At 41.1% G+C, this 25,133-nt stretch overlaps 1 protein-coding gene across 4 annotated transcripts in view; it reads left to right on the top strand.

Moving 5' to 3' along the window:
• The window catches only part of NEK7 (NIMA related kinase 7), a 137,655-nt gene that overhangs the window by 82,149 nt on the left and 30,373 nt on the right, over positions 1-25,133 (top strand). For all 4 annotated transcript variants that reach the window (XM_018060813.1, XM_018060815.1, XM_018060814.1 and 1 more), the window contains 2 exons: positions 18,443-18,551; positions 19,526-19,633. In XM_018060813.1, coding sequence (XP_017916302.1) covers positions 18,443-18,551; positions 19,526-19,633 — 217 coding nt within the window. The remainder of the gene's footprint in view (positions 1-18,442; positions 18,552-19,525; positions 19,634-25,133) is intronic.

Here is a 25,133-nt window from a genome sequence, read left to right on the forward strand (position 1 = left end):
TCCTCCGACCGCTGGAGACAAGCAACTCTAGACCAGAGCACCTTACAGAAGCCCTGTTAACCTCTGTCGGCAGCAGGCTCAGGTTTCTCTGGCCAAGTGAAGGAGGAAAAATTTGTCAGTGTGAACTTACATTTACTGTGGTGATGAACTCAGCTCCGTGTTTAAACACATGTGTCATAAGTTGACATTATCAAGAAAATGTTTAAGCAACTGACTCAGTGGATCTTATAAGATAGATTGAGAACAGAATTGTGTTTGGTGATGAGTAGTAACTTAACCATTTATAGAACTGACAGCTAGACCCTTAAAGCATCCATCATGTAGAAGATGATTTGGGAAACTTTTTTAAAAGAAAAAAAAACAACTTAAAAAGCTTTTTAGAAGTATCAACTGATTCCTAGTAAGACGCTTACAGAGCCGCTTAGCGTGCTTTGGTAGAAGACGGAAGCAACTCTTCTTCAGAGGGTTAGCACCGTCATCCCTGCGTCCTCCCCCATGGGCTCCTCTGTCAGCCTGTCCTGGTCTTGTCCTTCATCAGAGCTGCCACCAGTTTGCCTGTCAAGATAGAAGACACTCTGGTTCTGGTTTTCCAGGTCCTTGGAGCGCTTCTAAAGGCTGAAAGTTGTATTATCAAATCTGTAGATCTGATGGTTCTCTCAGCATAGTGACTATAACAGAAAGCTTGCCCAGTGTGCAGAACGGAAAGTTTGACTGTGCAGTTTCACATGAGTGGAATGTCTTCACATCCTGATTATAGTCCTGGGAGTCTTTTGCAGGATGATATTTCAGATCTGATCAAATGCCTAGTTGTGTTGAGAAGGAGTAATTTATTAACTTGGGATAATCTGACCTGTGGGATCTCCCCAGGTCCTTCAGCAAATAAAATCACTCTGATTATGGATTGTTGCATTTCAGTTGAACACCGAGTTGTGACTTTTCTTTTCATTTGACTTAGTAAGCCTGCTGCTGCTGCTGCTAAGTTGCTTCAGTGGTGTCTGACTCTGTGCGACCCCAGAGACAGCAGCCTACCAGGCTCTCCCGTCCCTGGGATTCTCCAGGCAAGAACACTGGAGTGGGTTGCCATTTCCTTCTCCAATGCATAGAAGTGAAAGTGAAGTCGCTCAGTCGTGTCCGACTCTTAGTGACCCCATGGACTGCGGCCCACCAGGCTCCTCCGTCCATAGGATTTTCCAGGCAAGAGTACTGGAGTGGGGTGCCATCACCTTCTCTGAGTAAGCCTAGGGTTTATTTATTATTTTTTTAAATACATAATGTCTCTCATTAGTTTTCTCAAACGGTGACTATCCTTAACTTTCCTCCTAATGTTCTCATCTCCCAGATTAACCACTGACTTTTAATGTTCATAAAACCTTTCCAACTTTATATTCTATGTTCACAGTTCAGTTCAGTCACTCAGTCGTGTCTGACTCTCTGTGACCCCGTGGACTGCAGCACGCCACGCTCCCCTGTCCATCATCAACTCCTAAAGCTTGCTCAAACTTATGTCCATGGAGTCGGTGATGCCATCCAGCCATCTCATCCTCTGTCTTCCCCTTCTCCTGCTCCCTTCAATCTTTCCCAGCATCAGGGTCTTTTCCAATGAGTCGTTCTTCACATCAGGTGGCCAAAGTATTGGAGTTTCAGCTTCAGCATCAGTCCTTCCAATGAATGTTTAGGACTGATTTCTTTTAGGATGGGCTGATTGGATCTCCTTGCAGTCCAAGGGACTCTCAAGAGTCTTCTCCAACACCACGGTTCAAAAGCATCAATTCTTCAGCACTCAGTTTTCTTTATAGTCCAACTCTCACATCCATACATGACTACTGGAAAAATCATAGCTTTGACTAGACAACCTTTGTTGGCAAAGTAATGTCTCTGCTTTTGAATATGCTATCTAGGTTGGTCATAACTTTTCTTCCAATGAGCTAGCATCTTTTCATGTCATGGCTGCAGTCACCATCTGCAGTGATTTTGGAGCCCCCCCAAAAATAAAGTCTCTCACTGTTTCCCCATCTATTTGCCATGAAGTGATGGGACTGGATGCCATGATCTTAGTTTTTTGAATGTTGAGTTTTAAGCCAACTTTTTCTCTCTCCTCTTTCACTTTCATCAAGAGACTCTTTAGCTCTTCTTCAGTTTCTGCCATAAGGGTAGTGTCATCTGCATATCTGAAGTTATTGACATTTCTCCCAGCAATCTTGATTTCAGCTTGTGCTTCATCCAGCCCAGCGTTTCTCATGATGTACTCTGCATATAAGTTAAATAAGCAGGGTGACAATATACAGCCTTAAAGTACTCCTTTCCTGATTAGGAACCAGTCTGTTGTTCCATGTCCAGCTCTAACTGTTGCTTCTTGACCTGCATACAGATTTCTTAGAAGGCAGGTCAGATGGTCTGGTATTCCCATCTCTTTCAGAGTTTTCTACACTTTGTTGTAATCCACACAGTCAAAGGCTTTGGCATAGTCAATAAAGCATAGATGTTTTTCTGGAACTCTCTTGCTTTTTTGATATCTGACATACACAAATAGAAAAATATATACTGATACATATATTCTTTCTCAGAAACATATCACAGTGCATTTTATTATTGCTTCATTGATAAACAGTTGGACTATTTCCATTGTTTAATTTGTTTAAGGAAAGCTCTACTACAAAACCTTGTGTATTTTAATACAACAGTCTCATACACACTATTTAACAGACGATTACAGATGCTTCTATAAAATAGCTGAGTAATAATGTATATGTTCAAGCTGGTTTAGAAAAGGCAGAGGAACCAGAGATCAAATTGCCAACATCCACTGGATCATGGAAAAAGCAAGAGAGTTCCAGAAAAACATCTATTTCTGCTTTATTGACTATGCCAAAGCCTTTGACTGTGTGGATCACAATAAACTGTGGAAAATTCTGGAAGAGATGGGAATACCAGACCACCTGACCTGCCTCTTGAGAAATCTGTATGCAGGTCAGGAAGCAACAGTTAGAACTGGACATGCAACAGACTGCTTTCAAATAGCAAAAGGAGTACGTCAAGGCTGTATATTGTCACCCTGCTTATTTAACTTCTGTGCAGAGTACATCATGAGAAACGCTGGACTGGAAGAAACACAAGCTGGAATCAAGATTGCCGGGAGAAACATCAGTAACCTCAGATATGCAGATGACACCACCCTTACAGCAGAAAGTGAAGAGGAACTAAAAAGCCTCTTGATGAAAGTGAAAGAGGAGAGTGAAAAAGTTGGCTTAAAGCTCAACATTCAGAAAATGAAGATCCTGGCATCCGGTCCCATCACTTAATGGGAAATAGATGGGGAAACAGAAACAGTGTCAGACTTTATTTTTGGGGGCTCCAAAATCAGTGCAGATGGTGACTGCAGCCATGAAATGAAAAGACGCTTACTCCTTGGAAGAAAAGTTATAACCAACCTAGATAGTATATTCAAAAACAGAGACATTACTTTGCCGACTAAGGTCCGTCTAGTCAAGGCTATGGTTTTTCCTGTGGTCATGTATGGATGTGAGAGTTGGACTGTGAAGAAGGCTGAGTGCCAAAGAATTGATGCTTTTGAAGTGTGGTGTTGGAGAAGAGTCTTGAGAGTCCCTTGGACTGCAAGGAGATCCAACCAGTCCATTCTGAAGGAGATCAACCCTGGGATTTCTTTGGAAGGAATGGTGCTAAAGCTGAAGCTCCAGTACTTTGGCCACCTCATGGGAAGAGTTGACTCATTGGAAAAGACTCTGATGCTGGGAGGGATTGGGGGCAGGAGGAAAAGGGGACGACCAAGGATGAGATAGCTAGATGGCCTCACGGCCTCGATGGCAGTGAGTCTGAGTGAACTCCGGGAGTTGGTGATGGACAGGGAGGCCTGGCGTGCTGCGATTCATGGGGTTGCAAAAAGTCCGACACGACTGAGCGACTGAACTGAGCTGAACTGCAGCTGAACGTATATGTATTTTAAATCATGACAAATACTGCCAAATTGTTCTCTCAAATAATTATACCAATTTGTAACCATTAAAAATATGTTCTTTAATTCTGTATTTACTGGACACTGACTGTGTGCTGTATTCCTGTTAGATGCCTTCTTGGAACTCATTGTCTAGGAGAGAGAAGCATTTGTCTGATGCTCAGAGAACTATGCAACCAAAGTTGTAGGTTTTGTAAGGGCGTAGGATAAATTAGAGTGGTAGGTTACAACAGAGAGCCTAATCTAGACAGGGAGCTTCTGAGGGCGAGAGGAGAACTTTAAGCACTGGTACTGTGATGTAGGTACTTAGTCTTAGTGATTGAGCTCCAGTCTCCTTATCTGTGAAATTGGGTTAATAATTACCGTGTCCTTATAAGGGCTTATATATATATATGTATATGTAACTGTGGTGTTGGAGGAGACTCTTGAGAGTCCTTTGGACTGCTAGGAGATCAAACCAGTCAGTCCTAAAGGAAATCAACTCTGATATTCAATGGAAGGACTGATGCTAAAGCTGAAGCTCCAGTCCTTTGGCCACCTGATGCGAAGAACTGACTCATTGGAAAAGACCCTGATGCTGGGAAAGATTGAGGGCAGGAGAAGACATGGGTGGCAGAAGATGAGATGATTTGATAGCATCACTGACTCAATGGACATGAATTTGAGGAAGTTCCGGGAGATAGTGGAGGATGGAAGAGCCTGGCGTGCCACAGTCCATGGGGTCACAAAGAGTGCACACGACTTAGAGACTGGACAGCAACAGTGTGTACATGTGTTTGTTTTTGTAGGTACAGGTACAAGTATATGCACATACATGTAATTACCTGTGCTGTCTGAATATGCGACAGCTATTCGATAGGTATTACTGGAATATGCGTTACTCTATTTAAATGCTCTGAGTATCGCTTCTCCCCTTTCTTTTCATCACACTCTTCACAGATGACAGCCTGCCTCCTCTTCACAGGGAATGGGCATCACCAGTCAGGGATGCCTTCCCCTTCCCAAGGCCTCACCCGCCGGACCAGCCTGGCCCTGTCGCCACTTTCCCTGCTGGACAGGGGGAGCTCCTGTGTGTTCCCCCACGTGGGTTCTTTGTCCTGTCCCTGCCGCGGGGATCAGAAACCTCCGTCATGTGTTCCCCGACCTGAGTGCACCTTCCTGTGCTGGCAGTGAACACACTCAGGCCCCTGGCACCTGAACATGCCCACATGCACACACGTGTCCCTCCTTCGCGCGTTCTCTGATGCATCTGAGAACCCCGTCTCTAGCAGGAAGACAGAAGGATAGGCGAGCGGACGTGCAGGATGTCCGATGTCGGTCAGCACCGTGAGGAGGACGAGGTCAGGTTCAAAGAGGGCGCTGCTGTCCGGACAGGTGACCAGGGCGGCCCTGCGCCTTCAGTCCTGGCATTCCCGCTGCCGCCTGGCTTCTGCTTCCCGCCGCCCGCGTTCTGTGTGTCTCCACCGTCTGCCGCTCCGTGCTGACCCGGTCTCAAACACCCCCGGGCCCGCGCGCTCTGCTCGGTCCTCAGCCGCCCGAGCCTTTCCCCCCTCCTTCCTAGAGGCTCCCCCCACTGCCCAGTCCCGCAGCGCCTCGGTTTTCTCCTCGCCTCTCTGGACTCTTTTTGACTGAGTCGTTCTGTTCCTCCTGGTCCTTCCTGACTGAGCTTTCAGAGCTTCAGTCCGGGGTTTTTTCGCTGTTTGCTTTCCCCTCCTTTCTGGGCTGGCCTTGCTGGTTCCTGTGCATCACTGACTCCCTAGGCTCCCGGGGATGCGGTTCTTGTCTCAAGCATGGAGCTCTGTCTGCACCCTGAGCGCATCCGAGCCCCCGCGTCCGCCCAGACCGCGGTGCCCCCGGGGAGACCCTGTGGAACTGGCCCGCGCTCAGAGTCGTCTCCCCTCCTTCCAAATGCTGCTCCGCTTTCTCCAGCAGCTCCTTGTCCACCCTATCCCCTGAGAGAAGGACCGGCACCTGTGCCCCGGAACGCGGCATCCTCTCCTCCGTCAGTCTCTAAGAGAGGTGAAGAGAGAAACAGAGAAGAAAGGCCTCTGCCCCCAGACCGCCCTGGCGCCCCGTTGAGCCCCGGAGCCGTCCATAAGAGACCCTGGGGGAAGGCGCGCCCGCCTGCCTTGTGGCCTCCCGCACCCGGTAGGCGCTCGAGGACACTTGCTGCAGTCGGCCCGCCTCCCGTTGCCGCCCCCGCCCCCCGTGCGCTGTCCCCAGGCTGGGGCGTGTCCGCTTCCTCAGGAATGGTCTCTTAGACCAGGACCAGGGATGGTGTTTCAGGACTCCTTACACCATCGTGCATTTGCTTGTGGGGTGGTTCTCCTGTCTGGATTTCCCATGTGACCTTGTTGAGCGTGGGGACTGCCTGCTCTGCTCCCTGGGCTTTCATTTTCTAGGGAGCGCCTGGCTGATGGCAGCAACTCAGGAAATGTCTGGAGACGGTATGTGTGAGACCCGATGCCCTCTCCTCTGTCCGCCCCTCTGTTCCAGGGGCCTATCGGGAAACGTGGCTGGTGGTTCAGCAGGCACACCGTGTCCTCCCGTTTCACACTTGAGTCCCACGAGGACTTGCTCACATCCAAGTTGAATGTGGCAGGGGAGGAGACTGCGTTCTGATACAAGAAGGGGCTTTTTGGCCCTAAGAAATGCTAATGTTGTTTTCTCAACCCTCTAATTGTGCTCTATGCCATTCTTTATACAAGAGACTACGTTACCAAAAAATAAAAAATGATAGGGACTTCTTTTATGAAGGAGTGTGGCAGTGACTTGATGCTTTGCAAAGGATAGCAATAGATCCGAGGGTTGTAAGGAGCCTGGTTCATTTCTTGATGGTACGTGATACTGTAAATCATCGTACATCACAGCGTACCCCACTGTCTCAGCTCCTGCTTAATTGGGTGGCAGCGGAAAGATCGCTCCTGGTCTGTATTCCAGGAAGGAACCTCTGGATAGCATTGCATCAAAGATTCTTACAAGTAAATAATTAATTGGTTTAGAGCAGGCTGACAAATATAATTAAGCAATTTATAGTTGAAATATTCAGTATTTCTCTAATTAGTGACAGAGGAATACCTGAGGCTGTGGTCAGATGAAATACTTCCCAGATGAGTTTTAAGATGAAAGGAAATCCAAAATTTTTCATCATGTATTTCTTCATCATCAATAATCAGAATTTTAAAGGAAAAGATTCTTACAGAGTGGCGATTGGGTTACAGTTTATCCAGTTGTGATATATATGCTGTACATTTTCTTTATTGTATCCTAAATTGAACCAGTACATGTTCCACTTTGTAGTATGCCTTATTAATACTATATATTTCACTTTTCTGTTGCTAAGAAACATATTTGGTGATGGAGACTTAGTATAGAGGAGATGAGAGACTAATCTCAGAACTATATGAACACGAGCTTTGTTCATTTCACTTTGTCAGTAGAAATATTCTTAAAATATATTTAAAATTTTTGTAGCCCATTTTTCCAAAATATAGTTTATTCTTTGAACTATTTATAAGTTCTTATATTTATAATTGCCTTTTAGAAAGTCAGATTATAAGTTTATATATTTAACATATTTTTAAAGCTATATTTTACTAAAATATCAGTAAAACAAAATATAACCCAATATAATAAATCCTTTGAAGGGAAACTCAGAAGTTTTTTATCTGCCGAAAAATTGTCATACCGCACCTCACTGGCTAAGAGGAAAGTGAATGTTATTGTTACAGATGTTTGTTAGTGACATATGCAATACAGATAATTTAAATTGAACTCTGTTTTGTGCCAAGAGTTTGGCACAATTTCAGATCATTACTTAAGGCTAGCTCTTCCCCCACCCAGTTTTGTTGAGCTGTAACTGAAATATGAGACTGTGTAGGTTTAAGGTGTGCAGCATACTGGTTTGACTTACCTGTATGAGTGAATGTATGTATGTGAAATGAATATCGTAGTAAGTTTAGTTAACATCCACAATCTCATCAAGGTACACTGAAAAGCTAGAATGTTTCACTCTCAAACCCGCCTGAGAAAACACTTCGGGTGCTGATTTTCTCTTCATTACAGTCAGTCCGTGGTGCAAGCAAGTGACTAACACTGTGCTTGGACCTCCTTACCAGCTGCTTATCTAATAGAACACCCAGGTTCACAATGTGCTGTCTGGGTATGCCTCTCACGACACACAGAACGACCAGTTCACACAGCTACCTTTTTTGGAAGGTTCAGTTATCCCGAGTGCATTTTCAGTGCTGGGACACTGCAGGGAAATATGCTGGGTGTGAACCAGCCAGCTGCATCTGCCTGCAAAAACACTTCTCACCCAGGAAGAGCTAGAACGTTTCACTTTCAAACCCTCCTAAGAAAACACGTTGGGTGCTGATTCTCTATTCACTAGTCAGTTCTTGGCACAAGCAAGTCACTTTTCTGAAGGAAACACTGTGCTTGGATCTCCTTACTATGAGCTCATCTAATAAAGTCCCTAGGTTTATAATGCATTGTATGGGTATGCCACTCACCACCTAGAGAACTACCAGTTCACACAACTTCCTTTATGGAAAGGTTCAGTTTTTCTCAAGTGGGTATATTCAGTGCTAGACAATGCTGGGTGAGAACCTGCTAATTTGGGTCCGCTGGCCAAAACAGTATTCTCACCCTCTAAATGCCAAAATGTTTCACTCTCAAATTCACCCAAGAAAACACTATGGGTGCTGATTCTCTCTTTACTAGAATCAATTCTTGGGAAAGCAAATGACTTCTCTGCAGGAAAATACTTGCTTTGATCTCCTTACTAGGAACTCATCTAACAGAACACCTAGGCTCATGATGAGCTGTAGAGTTGTGCCACTCACCCCCCAGAAAACAGCCAGTTCATACAGCTTCTTTCTTGGAAAGGTTTAGTTTGTCCTGCTTGTGTATTTTCAGTCTGGGACACTGCAGGGTAATACGCTGGGTGGGAATCTGTCAGTTGGGGTCTATTGGCACACAGTGTGCTCACCCTGGGAAAGCTAGAATGTTCACCCTCAGACCCACCAAGGAAATCACTTTGGGTGCTGATTCTTCAGTGCAGTCAATTCTTGGTGCAAACTAACAACTTTTCTGAAGGGAACACTTTTCTTGGATCTCCTTACTGGGAGCTCAATTCCTAGTTCCTAGCAAAAAAGGAAAAAAATTTTTTTTTCTTTTGATGAGAACCCTTAGTCTTTACTCCCCCAACAGTTCCACTGATTCGGACAGCAGTGTTGTCTGGAGCATCATGCTGTGCGTTGCATCCCTGGTATGTACTTATCTTAGAGCTGGAAGTTTGCACCTCCTGACCCCCTTCATCCAGTTCCCCCTGTCACTTAACCCCTTGCCTCAGGTGACCACAAATCTGATCTTTTTTTTTTTTTTTTCATGAGATTGTGTGTGTGTTTGCGCATTTAGATTTCATGTGTAAGTGACATCATGCAGTATTTCTTTCTCTGTCTGACTTATTTCACTTAGCACAGTGCCTTCAGGGTTTGTCCGTGATTTTGCACATGACAGGATATCCTCATTTTTATGACTTTATAGTACTCCATTGTATACATACTGCAACTGCTTTATTGGCCAATCAGTTCAGTTCAGTTGCTCATTTGTGTCTGACTCTTTGCAACCCCATGGACGGCAGCGCGCCAGGCTTCCCTGTCTATCTCCAACTCCCGGAGCTTGCTCAAACTCAGGTCTATTGAGTCAGTGATGCCATCCAACCACCTCAGCCTCTGTTGGCTGCTTCTCCTCCTGCCCTCGATCTTCCCCAGCCTCAGGGTCTTTTCCAGTGATGCACACTTAGGTTGTTACTGTATCTTGGCTATTGTAAGTGATGCAGCAATAAGCATGGGGTGCAGATGTCTTTTCAAGATAGTGTTTTCGTTTCCTTTGGATATGTTCCCAGAAGTTGAATGGCTGGATCATATGGTAGTTTTACTTATAACTTTTCAAGGATCCTCCATACTGTTTTCCATAATGGCCGCACCAATTTGCAACCCCAACAACGGTGTACAAGGGTTCTCTTCCCCACATTCTCACCAGTGTTTGTTACCTGTTGTCTTTTTTTGGTGGCCATTTTAACAGGCATGAAATGGTATCTCATTGCGATTCTGATTTGCATTTCTATAATGACGAGTGATGTTGAGCATCTTTTCATGTTCTTCTTGGCCATTCTTTTATCTTCTTTGGAAAAATGTCTACTCAGGTCTTTTGCTTGTTTGTTAACTGGCTTCTTATTTTTAGTCTGGTTATTTTTTGCTATTGAGTTGTGTGGGTTCTTTCTACATTTTGGATAGTACCCCTCATCAGATGCATTTGCACACGTTTTCCCGTCCCGTAAGCTGCCTTTTCGCTTTCTGGCTGTCCCTCTTGCTGCGCATAAGCTCTTCAGTTTGATGTCGCCATACTGGCTATTTTGCTGCTTACGCTCTAGGCATCATATCGGAGAAAACCATTGTCAAGGAGCTCTTCTGTGTTTTCTTCTAGGAGTTTCACAGTTTCAGGTCTCACATTTAAGTCTTTAATTTGTTTAGAGTTAATTTTTGTGAGTGGTGAAAATTAAGGTTTCAGTTTTATTCTTTTACATGTGGATGTCCAATTTTCCCAGCACTGATATTGAGTATTTTTGGCTCCCGTGTCAAATATTAGTTACCTATAAATGCCTAGGCTTATTTATGGGCTCTCAGTTCTTTTCCATTGGTCTATGTGTCTGTTTTTAGTACCATACTGTTTTGATTTCTGTAAGTTCATAATGTGGGTCTCATCAGGAATTGTGATGCCTCCCACTTTGCTTATCTTTCTCTGTATTGCTTTGGCTTTGGGGGGGGGGTATGTTTTGTGGCTCCACATAAATTTTTGAATTGTTTTGTCTACTTCTGTGATAAACTCCGTTGGAATCTTAATGTGGATTGTGTTGAATCTATAGATGGCTTTTGGTAGTATTGACATTTTAATAATATTAATTATTCCGATTATGAACATGGGATTCTTTTCCATTTATTTGTGTCTTTGATTTGTTTCTTCATCTTGTAGTTTTGTGAGTAGAGGCTGTCTACCTCCTTGGTTTTGAGCTTACTCCTAAATGTCTTATTGTGAATGAAATGCATTTCATTTTTTCAGATGATTCGCTATAACTGTATAGAAACGCGACTGATTTTTGTTTGTTAATTTTTTTATCCTGTGACTTCACTGAATTTGTTGATTAGAACTGCTTTTTTGATAGAGTCTTTAGAATTTTGTTTACCTATAAAATGATGTCATCTTCAAACAGAGACAGTTTTACTTCTTCCTACTCAGTTCTGATGCATGTTGTTCGTTTGTTTTCTTGTCTGATTGCTCTGACTGGTTCTTCCAGGGCTGTGCTGAATAGAGGTGGAGAGAGTGAGATCCCTCATCTTGTTCCTGAGTTAGGCCCTCTCTTCCTATTCATAACATATTTAGATACAGACTTATTCTTAAATTGTCAACTTTATATTTTCTATGGTTACCACTTGTGTGGCATTTCCTTTAAATTTGGTAGGAGCATTAAGACTCTTTTCCTTTATAAAACATAAACTTAATTTTTTGTATTTTTTTTTTGGCTGTCTGTGGAAATGCACTTTGTGTTTGTTTTTAATTGCTAATTACCACAAACTGCTTAAAACACAAACATGTTATCTCACAATTTGGGGGGTTAGTGAGTTCACATCCTGCTTTGTGAGTTCTCTGCCCAGGATGCTAGAAACTGAAATCGAGGCACCAGCTGGGGCCGTGATCTCATCTGAGGTTTAGGGTTCTCCTCCTCGTTGACTGGACTGTTGGGAGAATTCAGTTCCTTGTGGCTGTGTGACTGATGTCGTGCTCGCCTCCCGAGTGTCAGCTGGGAGCCATCCGAGAGGCCACTTGTCTGTCTCTGCAGCTAGCAGTTTGCTCCCTTATGGCCAGCAAGAGAGTCTCTGGCTTTGAATTTCTCTGAGTTCTTTGAAGAGCTTACCCAATCAGATCAAGTCCACCCAGGATAATCTCCCCAGTGATTAACTCAAAAACTGCTGATTAGAGAGTCTTCATTACATCTGCAGAATCCTTTCTGTCACGTAAGATAACCTAATACGGAGGGGACAGTTCATCACGTAACCCAGCTCACACTCAAGGGGAGAGAGGTGGGTACACCACAGACTTTGATAAATTACTGAAAACATCAACAAATCTTGGAGATAATTATTATCTACAATTATTACAACTTTTAAATCTTGTTCACCTTCTTTGTATGGTTGTTTTTTTTTTTACATCTGCAGACATATTCTTATCTGTTCTTATCCAAATTTAGATGCTGTACTGGAAGGAAAAGCACTTAGAAATGTCTTCCACACTCTTGACCTTTGGCTCCTTAAAGCAGTAGAGTCTCCCCAGCAGTGCCATCTGTCTTTGTTGATGGTAATTTATGGCTTGGAGAGTACAGACACTGTCCATTTCAGCATCTGGCATAAAGTGTGCCGCCTGGGCCAGACCACAGGGAGAATGGCCAGTTCTCCCAAGCACAGGCTGTTTCCTGCTGGGTCTCTTACATAAGGGTGCCACCTATCTTACATTATCTTATGTCTTCAAAATTATTCAGAAGTCTTACGGTTACAAATTAGTGGCACTGTCTAGAAAAAGCTATGTAGAACTGAATATTCCATACATAGGCACCTACACATTATGCATGTACACCTGTGTGTGTATGTAACCGAAAAGGTCTATGTCTGTGTGGTATGCATATGTGGGTATGTTACACAGCATTATTTTTAATAGAAGCAGTATTGCTTATAAAATATCCCTTGGGTTTTCTTTGAAACCTAAGATGTTTGGTAATGAAATAGTGTTCAACTTAGGGATTTTAATAAACTGAAAATTATGTGCCATAATGTAAGCATAGTGAAAAGGGGAGTAAGTTGTTGAACCGTGTGTAAGTTTTGAACTGTGTTTACTTAGGAAAAAATCAGAAGGGCACTTTTTGCTCCTTTTGAAGGTAGTGTTGGTGGAAAGTTGCCTTTGTGAACTTTATGCAGATAGACAGCGGTGCTGGTAGCTGTAGCCCAGTAAGGGAGGAGGGGTTCAGACTTCGTTTCATTTTCTTTCGTTCATATTCTACTGATAGACTTTTACTGGCTCCTTATCGTTCCACTGTTTTCCTTGTCCATTAAGAATATATTTCCGTATTCTCTTTTCACTGTTGTCTGGTTTAACATAACCAGAAAGACGTCATCAGAGAGACAAGTGCTCTTGTTTGCCTTTGTAGCCTTCCACGTCACCCTACAGACAGACTTGCCACTTTTTCGTCTCACCGTCTGTCTCTAGTCCTCTAATGCAGTAGCATCAGCATTTGCAGGCATTTATTTTCCCGTCAGCTTCAGGCACTTGGGAGCTCCCAGGCTACGCATGTGGCAGCAGTGCAGTGCCACTCCTCCTAGTGATTCCGATATATTCCCACCTTTCTTCACTGATATAAAAAAGTATTCCAAGTTTCCTTGATACTGGTACACTAACATTTAGGAGGCAACTTTTAGGGGTTAGGGGAAGAACATTTTGACTTTATAGGAGCTCATTTTTCTTGTTTGGTAGATAGGGTTTTTCTCTTTCTCTCCACCCGCCCCCCCCCCCCCCCTCCGCCGCAAGGCTCAATTACTCAGGGAAAAAAAAAAATCTCCTATGTTTCACATTTTCTACCATAACATAAAATATGTTTTCCACTTCTATTATTAACCTGTATGATTTTGATTTTGGGGAATGGATGGATTACATTGATAGTCTATTATAATTAGAAGCAGCTTAGTACACAGCTTTTCTGACATTTATAGGAAAGGAAAAAGAGAGTAGAGCTTGGGTGGGAAGTATTTTATCAAAGAGGATAAAATTAGATGCAGGTTTTTTTGTTTTTGTTTTTTTGTTTTTTCTTTAGTGCTCCTCTGGTTGCCAGGCCCATTCTACTAGCATCTTCTAAAGCAACTTAGGATACCTGAATTTTATTCAGAGTGCCAAGAGAGAAAATGTTCACACATTGCAAATTAGTATCACATACCAAAATTCTACATAACTATTTTACCCATTTATATAATACCCAGAGTTGTATATGGCAAGTACATGTACACTTTAGTCTGTTGAGACCTTCTTATACCCTTGGAAGAAAAATGTTTCCATGGAAAGATTGATATCTAATAGAAATCACACTTAGAACTGCCAGTTAATACTTTCAGAAGCATCCTGTCTTTTCCATCATCCAGTCTCTCTGCATTTAAATCTTTGAAAGAAACACTGTGAAATATGTAGTCTTATAAAAATGCATTATAATTACAGAGATGCTTGGGAACATAATATTGCTTCTGTTGGTAAAGGTTTGATCTAATTACCTTGTAATTACCTTATTATAAAAATCTGACCTGTCATCTCATGTGAAGACTATTCATAGGATTAACTGGACCTCTGGGGATCTTGGAGGTATTATGATTGTTATTTTTGCTTTGTTGTTATTAGCTGAAGATTTAAAGGACCGGACATACTAAAATTTGTTATTTTTCAGTGTGAAAATGTGCCAATCAGGCATTTGTTTTTTGTGTTTTATTCGTAACTGAGCTATTTTAGAGGCAGCAGGAGCCACTTACTCTGTTCATCTCCAAAACTGTTTAATATAGTGAGGAAACCAAAGCCCAGCAAGGTTAAGTGGCTTCTTCAAGGTCACACAGCTGTTACTGCCAAGCCCCATCATCAGGTCTGTTACGAAAGGTGCATATGGATTATGTGAGTGGCACATTAAACGTTTGACGACACTCCCGAGCAGGAAGTAGTTCCTAATACTGAACATAAATCACCTACTTCCTTGTGATACTTGGAAGAGATGGAAACCAGCTGGTGCCTGCAATGCCAGTTCTCATATGGCTTCATTATTTCCTACTATTTAATTGCTGTTTCTCCTAATCTTCTTCAGGAACGACTTGCCTCCCAGGATCGTGTTTGTTGTTCTTTGGTTTTGTTTTTTAACTACAGCAGTACATTGTTTCCCAAGGTTGTTGCTTATGTGCTTCCTGGGACCGGCTTACACTGTCTCGGGTCCCCATAACAAGTGACTAGGAATTTCTAGCTGGTGAAAGAGCATTACACTTAGCACAGGGCCCGTGTGACCGTGCGGGCCGCACACTCATGAAGCAGACCCTATGAATCTGGGTGTTTTGTCTGAAATGTCCTCCTTTAAACATGCACATACTAAACTGTAGGGTTATATATTTTGATACACTACAGAAATTAGCTTGTTTTTTTTTATCCAACAAGATAATTTTCTGTTCTTTCTCTGTTGGTGAGTTTATACTGTGTAATAGTGATAAAAATTTTTCCTAAGATTTCCCAAGGAGGAATGCTGGAATTGCAGAACGTAGAAATAAGAACTGTATGTTCTGCTTGGAGTGGGAGTGTCCAGACTGAGGAGTGATTCCTCCCCAAATTGTTACGTGATAGGCAGGGTCTGCTGTATAATTCGGTTTTGGGGCGTTTAGTTTGTAAGAGGATGTTTGACAATGAAAAGAAAGCCGTGCCCCTTTTCCAACCCCCTGGCGTGGAGGCGGCCCACATCAGCCAGCCTCACCTTAGTGACACTGCGTGTTTTACCAAGGACGCCAGATTCCGCCTAGGTGAGGTGCTGGTCACCCTGTTACACATGAGGGAGAGAACCGTATCCTCTGATGTCTGTATATGCCTTTTACAAATACACCGGTTAGCTTTTTGTTACATCTGGTTTCCTTTTTCTGATATGAATAATGTTCAATGTATGTTTGAATGTTGAAGGAGGTAGAAAATATGCTCTTAAAATAAACAGTATTTGAAGCTTTGCATAAAAAAAAGATGAACCCACCTTAAAAATTTTAAAAAGACAATAAAAATTCTGTTCAAATGATCAGGTATATCTGGGTGCTCATTTCTGTCTTTCATGACTTTTTAGATATTTTATTTTCAGATATAAGAGGTTAAAATTCTGTTTTATGACATAGTAAAAGTGACTTTTAAATTTTTTTCATAGAAATCTTTATTAATAGTAACCCTTTAAAATGATTTAGCTTTATTAAAAACATACCACATGACAAATAAATGTACATTTTTTATTCCTATATATTGGTATTACATTTTCTTCCCCCAAATCTGGAGCTAAATTGTCTTTTTTTCAGAGAAAGATAGGATTTGTGAACAGTAATGCTATTTGACTAGATAATTAACTTTAAAAAGATATGTGTATTTTAGAATAAGTAAAGAGAAGGTTGCTTTTTTAAAAATATATTGGCATTATGTGAGTTCTTCTTTTATAGTGCTAATATAAATTTTACCAGAATTCAAATTTTTATTGCCTTTTTTGTATTCATCCTCTTAAGAGATAGCCAACAGTGCCACCATCAGAACAGACAGGCTCTTCTCATCATAGGTATTGTTTTTTTTTTTTTTTTTTACTCAAGGATGGTTGAAAAACTATATGTTTAAATAGACATGGAAAAAATATTGGGAGATAACCAATGACATGTTAAAACTGCTTTTGATTTATTTTATGATTGATTGAATCAAATTCATAAAATTACCCTTCAAAAACATTTTACTAATTTGGATACTTAACATTTTGCCAAGTCATTCTGTCTAGCTAGCATTATATTGATGCCAGTTCATTGTTAAAATCTTTAACTTGTTGAAAGAAAACAGTCCTTGGCCTGATCCCATCTTCCATTTTGAGGGCAGTTTTCTCATTGTGCCCTGTTTTTAATATACAATTTATTTTTTCATAATGGAACTTTAAAGGTAAACTGTCAGGTTAATTTTAATTATGATGATTTCAGAATCTATATTGAAGCATAAAATTATTCTTTCATGGTCTGATACTTACATGATATGGTATATTTATTTTTGAATGAAAAGAAGCCTGTTCCCCCTCTTCCTGTTGACATCAAACGGTCTTCTGATATGCTAATCCAGCGTCAGGGAGAGCACATAGGCTTTATTTGGACTCATTCCAAGTCTGAAAGAAAATTATGTGTCTAAAACTGATTTTGCACTGTTGCCCCATAGACTGAAAACTGATGCTGATGCAGGCTGCGGTTAATAAGATTTAACTCTGAAACATGATCTGGGAGTTTTTACCATTTTAGTAATAACCCTGTCTGCTTCTTACCTAGTCTTCTGATTGTTACTTGTTTTTTGTTTTTTTGCTACTGAGGTAATAGTCATTGAAGTTGCTAATAAGTTCATTTCTATAGTACGTGTTACGATAAAGATTACTCTGAAGTGATCTGCTTTTCCTTGAAGAGGTATCCTTTGGCGCACTGAGTGCATGTGAGTCAGTAGACTTGACCCTGTGCTAAGCACCAGGTAGGCAAGCTGGCAGCTTTCTTTCCCTGTATCGTCTTTCCTTTCAGCCCGCCCTCATCTGGTCACAGGGGTAGGGACTGACAGAGTGTGTTGTGTTGGAATCCTCTGAAATACCATTTCTCCATATTCAGTTACCAAAAAAAATCAAAACAGTTGAACTTTCTAAAATGTCACATCATCAGATAAAGTGCATTAAAGCACATGTTTAAATGTTGATGTCTGTGTAAATATTAAAAAGTTAAAATTGTCTGAAAATTTGTTTAAATGCAGTACTGTTTCATGTTGGTCATTTACAAATTTTGCTAAGAAACCAGTTACATTTTGGCTTTGAAAAATAACTTTTATGTAAAGAATCCTTACAAATCCTATGAAATGAAACTAAGGACTTTGTTCTTGAATTAGGATATTATTAGTATATTCTTCCAACAAATATAATGCAGAAAAATGGGCACACATATGTCCCTTGGGGTACTCAGTTACGGCCCCTCTTACGAATGATGGTGCAGTCTTACCAAACTAGGATGTGCACGCTCAGCTTTCCACCCTGGTCTTCCTGTCATGTTTTGCTCCCATGTTTAGTTTTATTTGTTCAAAGCAAAGTGCAGGTTTGACCTGGAATATGCAGTGGAAATATTCATGAAAACTCTTCATGCAATTCCCTCTTATTTATTTAATTTTTAATAAATGAAGTGATATTTCAAATCACCAAGGGTGGTTCAGTATTTAAAAGGAATTCTACTTCACTACCTTCTGTCAAGAGAAGCCCTGTCTTGTAATGAATGTAATTACCTCCAGGTCTCTAGACTTTCTTATTCTGGCTGTTCTTAAATTGGACATCCTTCTTTTAGATAAGAAATCACCTTACATGGATGTTAAATTTTTGAAACAGGTGGACATCACAGAGATGTAGCCTGATATGGCCTATGCTGACTTTAGATACAGTAGGGAGAAATTAAAGGTGTGTGATATCAGGTACAAATCCTGCTATCATTTCACTATGAAAAATCATATATTTTTTAGCTTCTAATAGGTAGATGAGAATAGGTGTTTTTCTGACTTAAGTCAGAATCTAGTTTGAAAAATTTTTTTTAATCTTCTTGTTAATTTTTTAAACAGCATTTTAAGAAACAAAAGAGGCTAATTCCTGAAAGGACCGTTTGGAAATACTTTGTGCAGCTGTGCAGTGCGTTGGATCACATGCATTCTCGACGAGTCATGCACCGGGGTGAGTCCAGGCTTGTGAAGCTTTTCATGTTGTTGTAAAGCGCACTAGGCAGTTTATGAATAAATTCCTTCCAGCCATTGTGTTATCACGCTTTCTTAGGTGATTTATTTCCAAATTATAATCTTATTAATACCAGAATGATAAGCCTTTAAGTAAAGCCATATTTGGTTTTAAATAAGAATGAGAATTAGTTATTTTTCTGTTAAACTTTTTTTTTACTGATTATGTTAGTAAAAGTAAAAAAAAAAAAAGATGCAGGAAAGCAGTTGAATATGCTTAAGGAAGAGTTTGTTTTTTAATGAACAGTATACCTTATAGCTACTCAGATTTTTAATGTTCAGCATTCACTCATAATATATTCATGATTCCCAGTCAAATGGTCAGACCAAATGTATGAAGGTTACATCACTGAGGCAGTGATCCCTTCATTTTGGGATGTAAAAAAATTTCAGTACAGTTGACTTAAGCAATTAAAATAATGTCATCTAAGTAATTATCTGCATCTTTTTTGATTTTATGTAAACATGTCAATAAATTACTGTTAGTGTTCTTGCCTGGAGAATCCCAGGGACGGGGGAGCCTGGTGGGCTGCCGTCTATAGAGTCGCACAGAGTTGGACATGACTGAATCGACTTAGCAGCAGCAGCAACAGGGTGTTTAAAACTGATAGAAGCCCACACATTTATTTTGTGCTTTGAATTACACAGAAGTTCATTTGAAAATGGAAAAAATACATTTAAAATGAAAATTAATAGTGCTCATCATCCTGTATTGATGATTGTCTATCAAAGGACCAGGAACTCAAAAATACTAGGATATGTGAAAATTACTCAAAATAAATAACTGGTTCAGAATTCAAACTGACTTTCATTTTTAACATATATTTTAAGTTATATAATGAGAAGTATTTTTAATCCCTTGAATATACCTACACTGACATCATTTTTCACCCAATGCCTTCTTTTAATTCACAGATATAAAACCAGCTAATGTGTTCATTACAGCCACTGGGGTGGTCAAGCTTGGAGACCTTGGGCTTGGCCGTTTTTTCAGCTCCAAAACCACAGCTGCACATTCTTTAGGTAAGAGACACAAGATAATTTCAGTTATCTGTCTGCTTCCCTCCACCCCACCCACGTGATTAAAATATAAGGGACATACGAATTATATGCCAGCTCTTATCGTCTAAATACTATCAATATTTTAAAAATCCTTAGGTCCTGAGCTGAAACCTATCAGGTATAATGTGTCCATTCATATGACACTTGGACATTTCTCTTTGACCATCAGGCAGTCACTTAGTAAAAGAAAATGCCAGTGAAAAAATCTAGTTTTAACTGTTACCATGGACCTTCCCTTTTATTTTATGTTTGATAATATTAAGATAGTATGAAGAATAAACTGTATCTTGAAGACCTCACCTTACCATTTAAAAATGTTAGAGTAGTTTGCAAATTTATTAAAGTAGCATACATGGTTGTGATTACTCGCGGGGGGACCTACAGATGATTTGTGGCTCAGGAGGAAATACTCCCCTAAAGTGTAAAAGTACAAGTAGAAGACACTTGTAATTTACTGATTCTAGAGCTGATAACATACGAGTGTCCTTTGTACCTAAAACAGAACTGAATGTAGCTAGTCCAACAGTACCTTAATGTAAACTGGTTTTCCATTAACATAGCAATTACTGGGAAGAAATTATTTTTAGACTGAATAACTTAAAGGGAATGATAGTTTCTCCTAAAAGTTTTCAAATCATAGTTTCCTTGTAACATAAGACTTTGACAAAATGGTAACCATCAAATAAGAATTAAGATAAAAATAATTTGGCTTTAATTTAATGATGCCTCATCTTTGCTGTCATAATTTCATTGAAAACAATTGATTTTTTAAAATTATTGTTTTTAAGTGAGAAATAAAAATTAAGCGGTCTAATGAGGAATGAGTTTCACTAAATGACAAAATAATAAAACGAGGCAAATTAGGTGACTAGACATTTTTAAAGTTTTCTGACTTTTGTCGCTGAGGCTCTGTGAGACCTTGAACCTGTCGCTTGATTCTTCTGCATCCGGGATGGTGTGTGGCATATAGTCAATATTTGGTGGATGACAGAGCATTGGACCCTAGATTAAGGAGTTGTGGGCAGATAATACTTTTTCCGCCACACAGAGTTTCAGTTTTGTCTAGTACTTTAAGAAAATAAAATTTCAACTGATACTGAGTAGTACTGCTTTAGTTATTTCTTTCACTTCATAGTTATTTTCATAGAACATTGCAATTTTGAGGGGGATAGGGAAATTTGATATAAAATTCCATGAAAACTGCATGAATTTGCATAGCACTTGAATAAAGTTTTATTTGGAAGTTCCAATTCTTACCATGCAAATAGTAGAGGACTTCTGTGAAGAAAAACTCAAGACTGTTCCAAGCCGGTGCCACTGGCCCTTAGGAAAGATAACCCACGTTGACTTTGTTACTCACCTGAACGGAATGTCCTAACAGCACTCTGTCAGTAATCTATCATACTTAAAAGTGCTTGGCCATCATTACACACACACGCACACATGCACAGGCGTGTGTGCTGTGTACATGCCGCTCTGCAGGCTGTTGCTCTGCACATGCGTGCGTGTGTTCCTGCACACGTGTGTGTACCGTGTCCATGCTGTTCTGCGAGCTGTCACTCTGCACATGCTGTAGCTGCCTGACCCTGAGGACCCAGCATCATTATGTGAAGCCAGTTTTGGAAGTGCACTCCTTTAGCTTGCCTGCCACTGCTTCTTACAGACGTTCTCAACGGGGTTTACAAATGTATAGGCATCTCTAGGTTCAGGGGATGTAGTATTCCAAATTATGTGATTCAGAGAGCAAAATTTAAATAGATCTAATAATTAAGAATTGCTAGGATGAGATGGCTGGATGGCATCACTGACTGGATGGACGTGAGTCTGAGTGAAGTCCGGGAGTTGGTGATGGACAGGGAGGCCTGGCGTGCTGCGATTCATGGGGTCACAAAGAGTCAGACACGACTGAGCGACTGAACTGAACTGAATGTCAATTTTTATCTAAACCAATTCACTTAGGGTCATGTAGTTGTATGTAGTTTATATGTGTGTGCACGTGTACACACACACACACACATGAATTGGGGATGCCCATAATCATAAAACACGCTGAGGCACAGCCAGTGAGGAAGTAGCAATGAGACTGATTGCTTCAATGAATGAATCAATAGGAAAATAATTTATTTCCCAAGTATTTTTGTTTTCCATGTTATTTTGAGAAAGTATTCTTAACATAAGAAAGCATCTTGTATTTCTGCCTGTCTTTTCTGTGAAGTAGAAATTAATGGTTTGAAACTGAAGTTCACTAAGCAAAGTACATTGAATATCAAGAATTAAAGTTTGAACTCTAGCCCAACAAGGTGTTTGGACTCAATAAAAATCTTATGTAGAAGGATCAGGAAAAATTCTTTGCTAACAAAGAATATGTATAAAATAACAAGGATAGAAATTGTGACACAGACTTACGTTTGTTGACAAGTTGACCTTAATTTTTGCTTTTAAAAAATTATTGCCCTCCTGTGTTATTGACTTACACTTTTGTTTTTAAGAGCAAATTTGAAAGAGTGTTTTAAAAATAAATACTAATGATATATGATACAGCACAGGAAAATTTAGCCATTATTTTGTAATAACTTTAGGTGGAGTATAATCTATAAAAATACTGAATCACTATGTTGTACACCTGTTATAAATCAACTGTACTTCTGTTTAAAAAACTAAAAATAAAAGATTGCTTCTAAGAATTGGTTCCAAAAAGTACTTGAAAATGTGGTCACCTATATAAATTTATTTTGCTCACAGAAAATTTGATAAACTCTATTTTATTGTATGTTGATTTTTTTTTTCTGCTTTTGCTGAGAAGTAAATCTATAGGGCATGATTTATTCACTGCTGCTGCTAAGTCGCTTCCGTCGTGTCCGACTCTGTGTGACCCCATAGACAGCAGCCCACCAGGCTCCCCCATCCCTGGGATTCTCTAGGCAAGAATACTGGAGTGGGTTGCCATTTCTTTCTCAGTGCAGGAGAGTGAAAAGTGAAAGTGAAGTCGCTCAGTCGTGTCCGACTCTTCGTGACCCCATGGACTGCCACCTACCAGGCTCCTCCGTCCATGGGATTTTCCAGGCAAGAGTACTGGAGTCGGGTGCCATTGGCTTCTCCGATTTATTCACAGTTCAGGTCTAAATATTATGAAACTACAAATAAAAGAGATCTGTATGTTCATAAAAGAAAATTCGAGTAAGTTTAGTTTGAATGAATTCTATTCTGGAGCTAAATTTTATTTAATTTTGTAAAGGAGATTTTCTTCCAGGAATTTAAGTCAATAGGACAGAAATACCAAGGATTTCTAGAAACATCTTATAATTATGCATTTATATTTTGTTTATTCCAAAATGTCGTTTTTTCAAATATCAATTTTTTTTCACTTACTTTCACTTATTTTGACTTAATCATTATAAGGAACACTACCAAAGGTTTTTGTATTTAACAATCCTTAAGAGATTATTTGGATTTTTTAGTTGTCTCTCCAGTTTCTATCTCTAATTTGTATCATTTAATTCCATGATAGCGTGTCAACCTGCAGTAAAATCTCTGGTTCTGTCACGTTTTCTGTAGCAGATAAGGTTGTATAGACAGTCATGTTTCCAGCCAGTTTTCAGAACCAAGTTTTTAACTTAAAAGTACGTCAGCATGGAGCAATAATAATTCCTTAAATTTGGGGTTAAAAATTACATACCAAAGATGATGTTGCTGGATGTTCAGATCATGTCCAGATCTTCAAAACTGGAGGAAAAAAAAGAAAATCTCAGAAGCCTTTAGTTTATTTCTGCCCCCACCATACACACCCTCTCCCAGCCTCTCCACTTTCTTTTCTGTCCTCCTCACACTGTAAGCACTTCCTGTTTGGACTAAGAAAAGATCCTTCTGTGTTTGTAATATTCCTTTTTAATCCATTCTGGTTACCATATTCCCAGCAGAGAAAATCTCTTTCTTTAAAGACATTATCTGATTATCTTACTTCCTCCAAATGTTCACCTATTCTCTATGGCCTAAGGACTACCATGGAAAGCCCCTGGCTCGGCATTTGGGGTCCTCTGGGGGTGGTGTCCTCTGGCCTGCTCCCCTCCTTGGCTACACGCCTTCCTCCATGATGTCTGCCACGCTTTTCTTCTTGCCTTGTTATGAGTGTGGAACAGAAGGACGTTTGTAGAGGATGGTGCATTTCTGGGTTGACCTGCCCGCTGTGCTGTAGGACCTTGATCAGGCCATTTATTTCCTTTTCTCAGGTTCAGTTTCCAGGTTTCTACGAGTAGAAATGTGGGTAGTAACTGTGCTGTGTTCACCAGCCCCGAGCCTAGTCATGAAATGGAGGTAAACATGCTTTCTGAGCACTGGTGTACTGCATAAATGCTGAGTTGCCTTTGTGACCATGATGGTGGTGAGGAGACAGGAAAAGGGGAAGCAGAGAGGGAGGTTACGAGCAATTTATTTCTCCTCTTGAAACAGCTGAACCGATCCATTCAGAAAAAATGGGTGCCATTCCAGGCTCTGGGTACGTAGCCTGAACAAGGCAAGCCCTCCTCTTGATGGTTCTCACCTTGCGGTGGGAGGAAGTAAATAGATGAATAACAGACGAAGAACCAACAGGGTTTGTTAGCCTGTACATGGAGTGACCAGCAGGGGGAGTATTTTAGAAATGGCACAGCCCCTGCCAGGAGGTGGCATCTGAACGCGGATGAGAGGGTACAGAGAGGCCCAGGGAGAGACATCCCAGGCTGACCAGGGGCGGTTCAGATAAGGGGCTGCAGCAGGGCGGGCGCTTCTGCAGGTCTGCGGGATGGGGGCCTCAGCCACACGTGGGAGTGGCTCGCCCCTTCCTCCAAGCTCAGGGGCCAGCCCTGCAGCGTTGGCATGAGGACCCAGCCGTGACCTTCCCCTGTCCTCGCGGTCAGCACACCCAGTGTGGTCTGCTCTCCTCGGGGGCTCCCCTGTGCTGACCGCCTCTTCTGTGGCTCTGCGACGGCCCCGCAGCTCGTGCTTCACAGAGGTGAGCAGTCTAACGTCTTTTTGCTCGCCAGCCCGGTGCGTGCCAGGTGTATCACTGTGTGTGCTCTGAGCTCAGGGTGCTTTGGTTTGTGTCCGCTTCCCCTTTCCTTTTCTCCATGGACTTAGCTAAGTCAGGTCTTCATTTAGTGCTTTTGTATGCAGTTCGACAGAGGGTGTGGCTGGGATACTCCTCGTTGGAATATGTATGTCCCCATATATAAACTTCACTCTGTTCTTTCCTGTTTACCAACTGTACAGATGTGAGACTTGTTGGAAAATGAGTTGCGTGTGTGTGTGTGTATATCTCTAATTTTATGAGCAGGGCACGTCTCCCCCTTAAGTCAAGCTCTCTGGATAAGGGGCTCCCAGATTTCCCGATAGTGCGCTCCTGCCCCCCACACCCCAGCTGCACCATGAACCCACAGAAACCTCACTGCACAAAACTGAAGTGGAAATTCCCTGTTACAACCATGGT

This window comes from Capra hircus, chromosome 16, assembly GCF_001704415.2.
Source record: "Capra hircus breed San Clemente chromosome 16, ASM170441v1, whole genome shotgun sequence".
Classification (NCBI taxonomy): Eukaryota; Metazoa; Chordata; class Mammalia; order Artiodactyla; family Bovidae; genus Capra; species Capra hircus.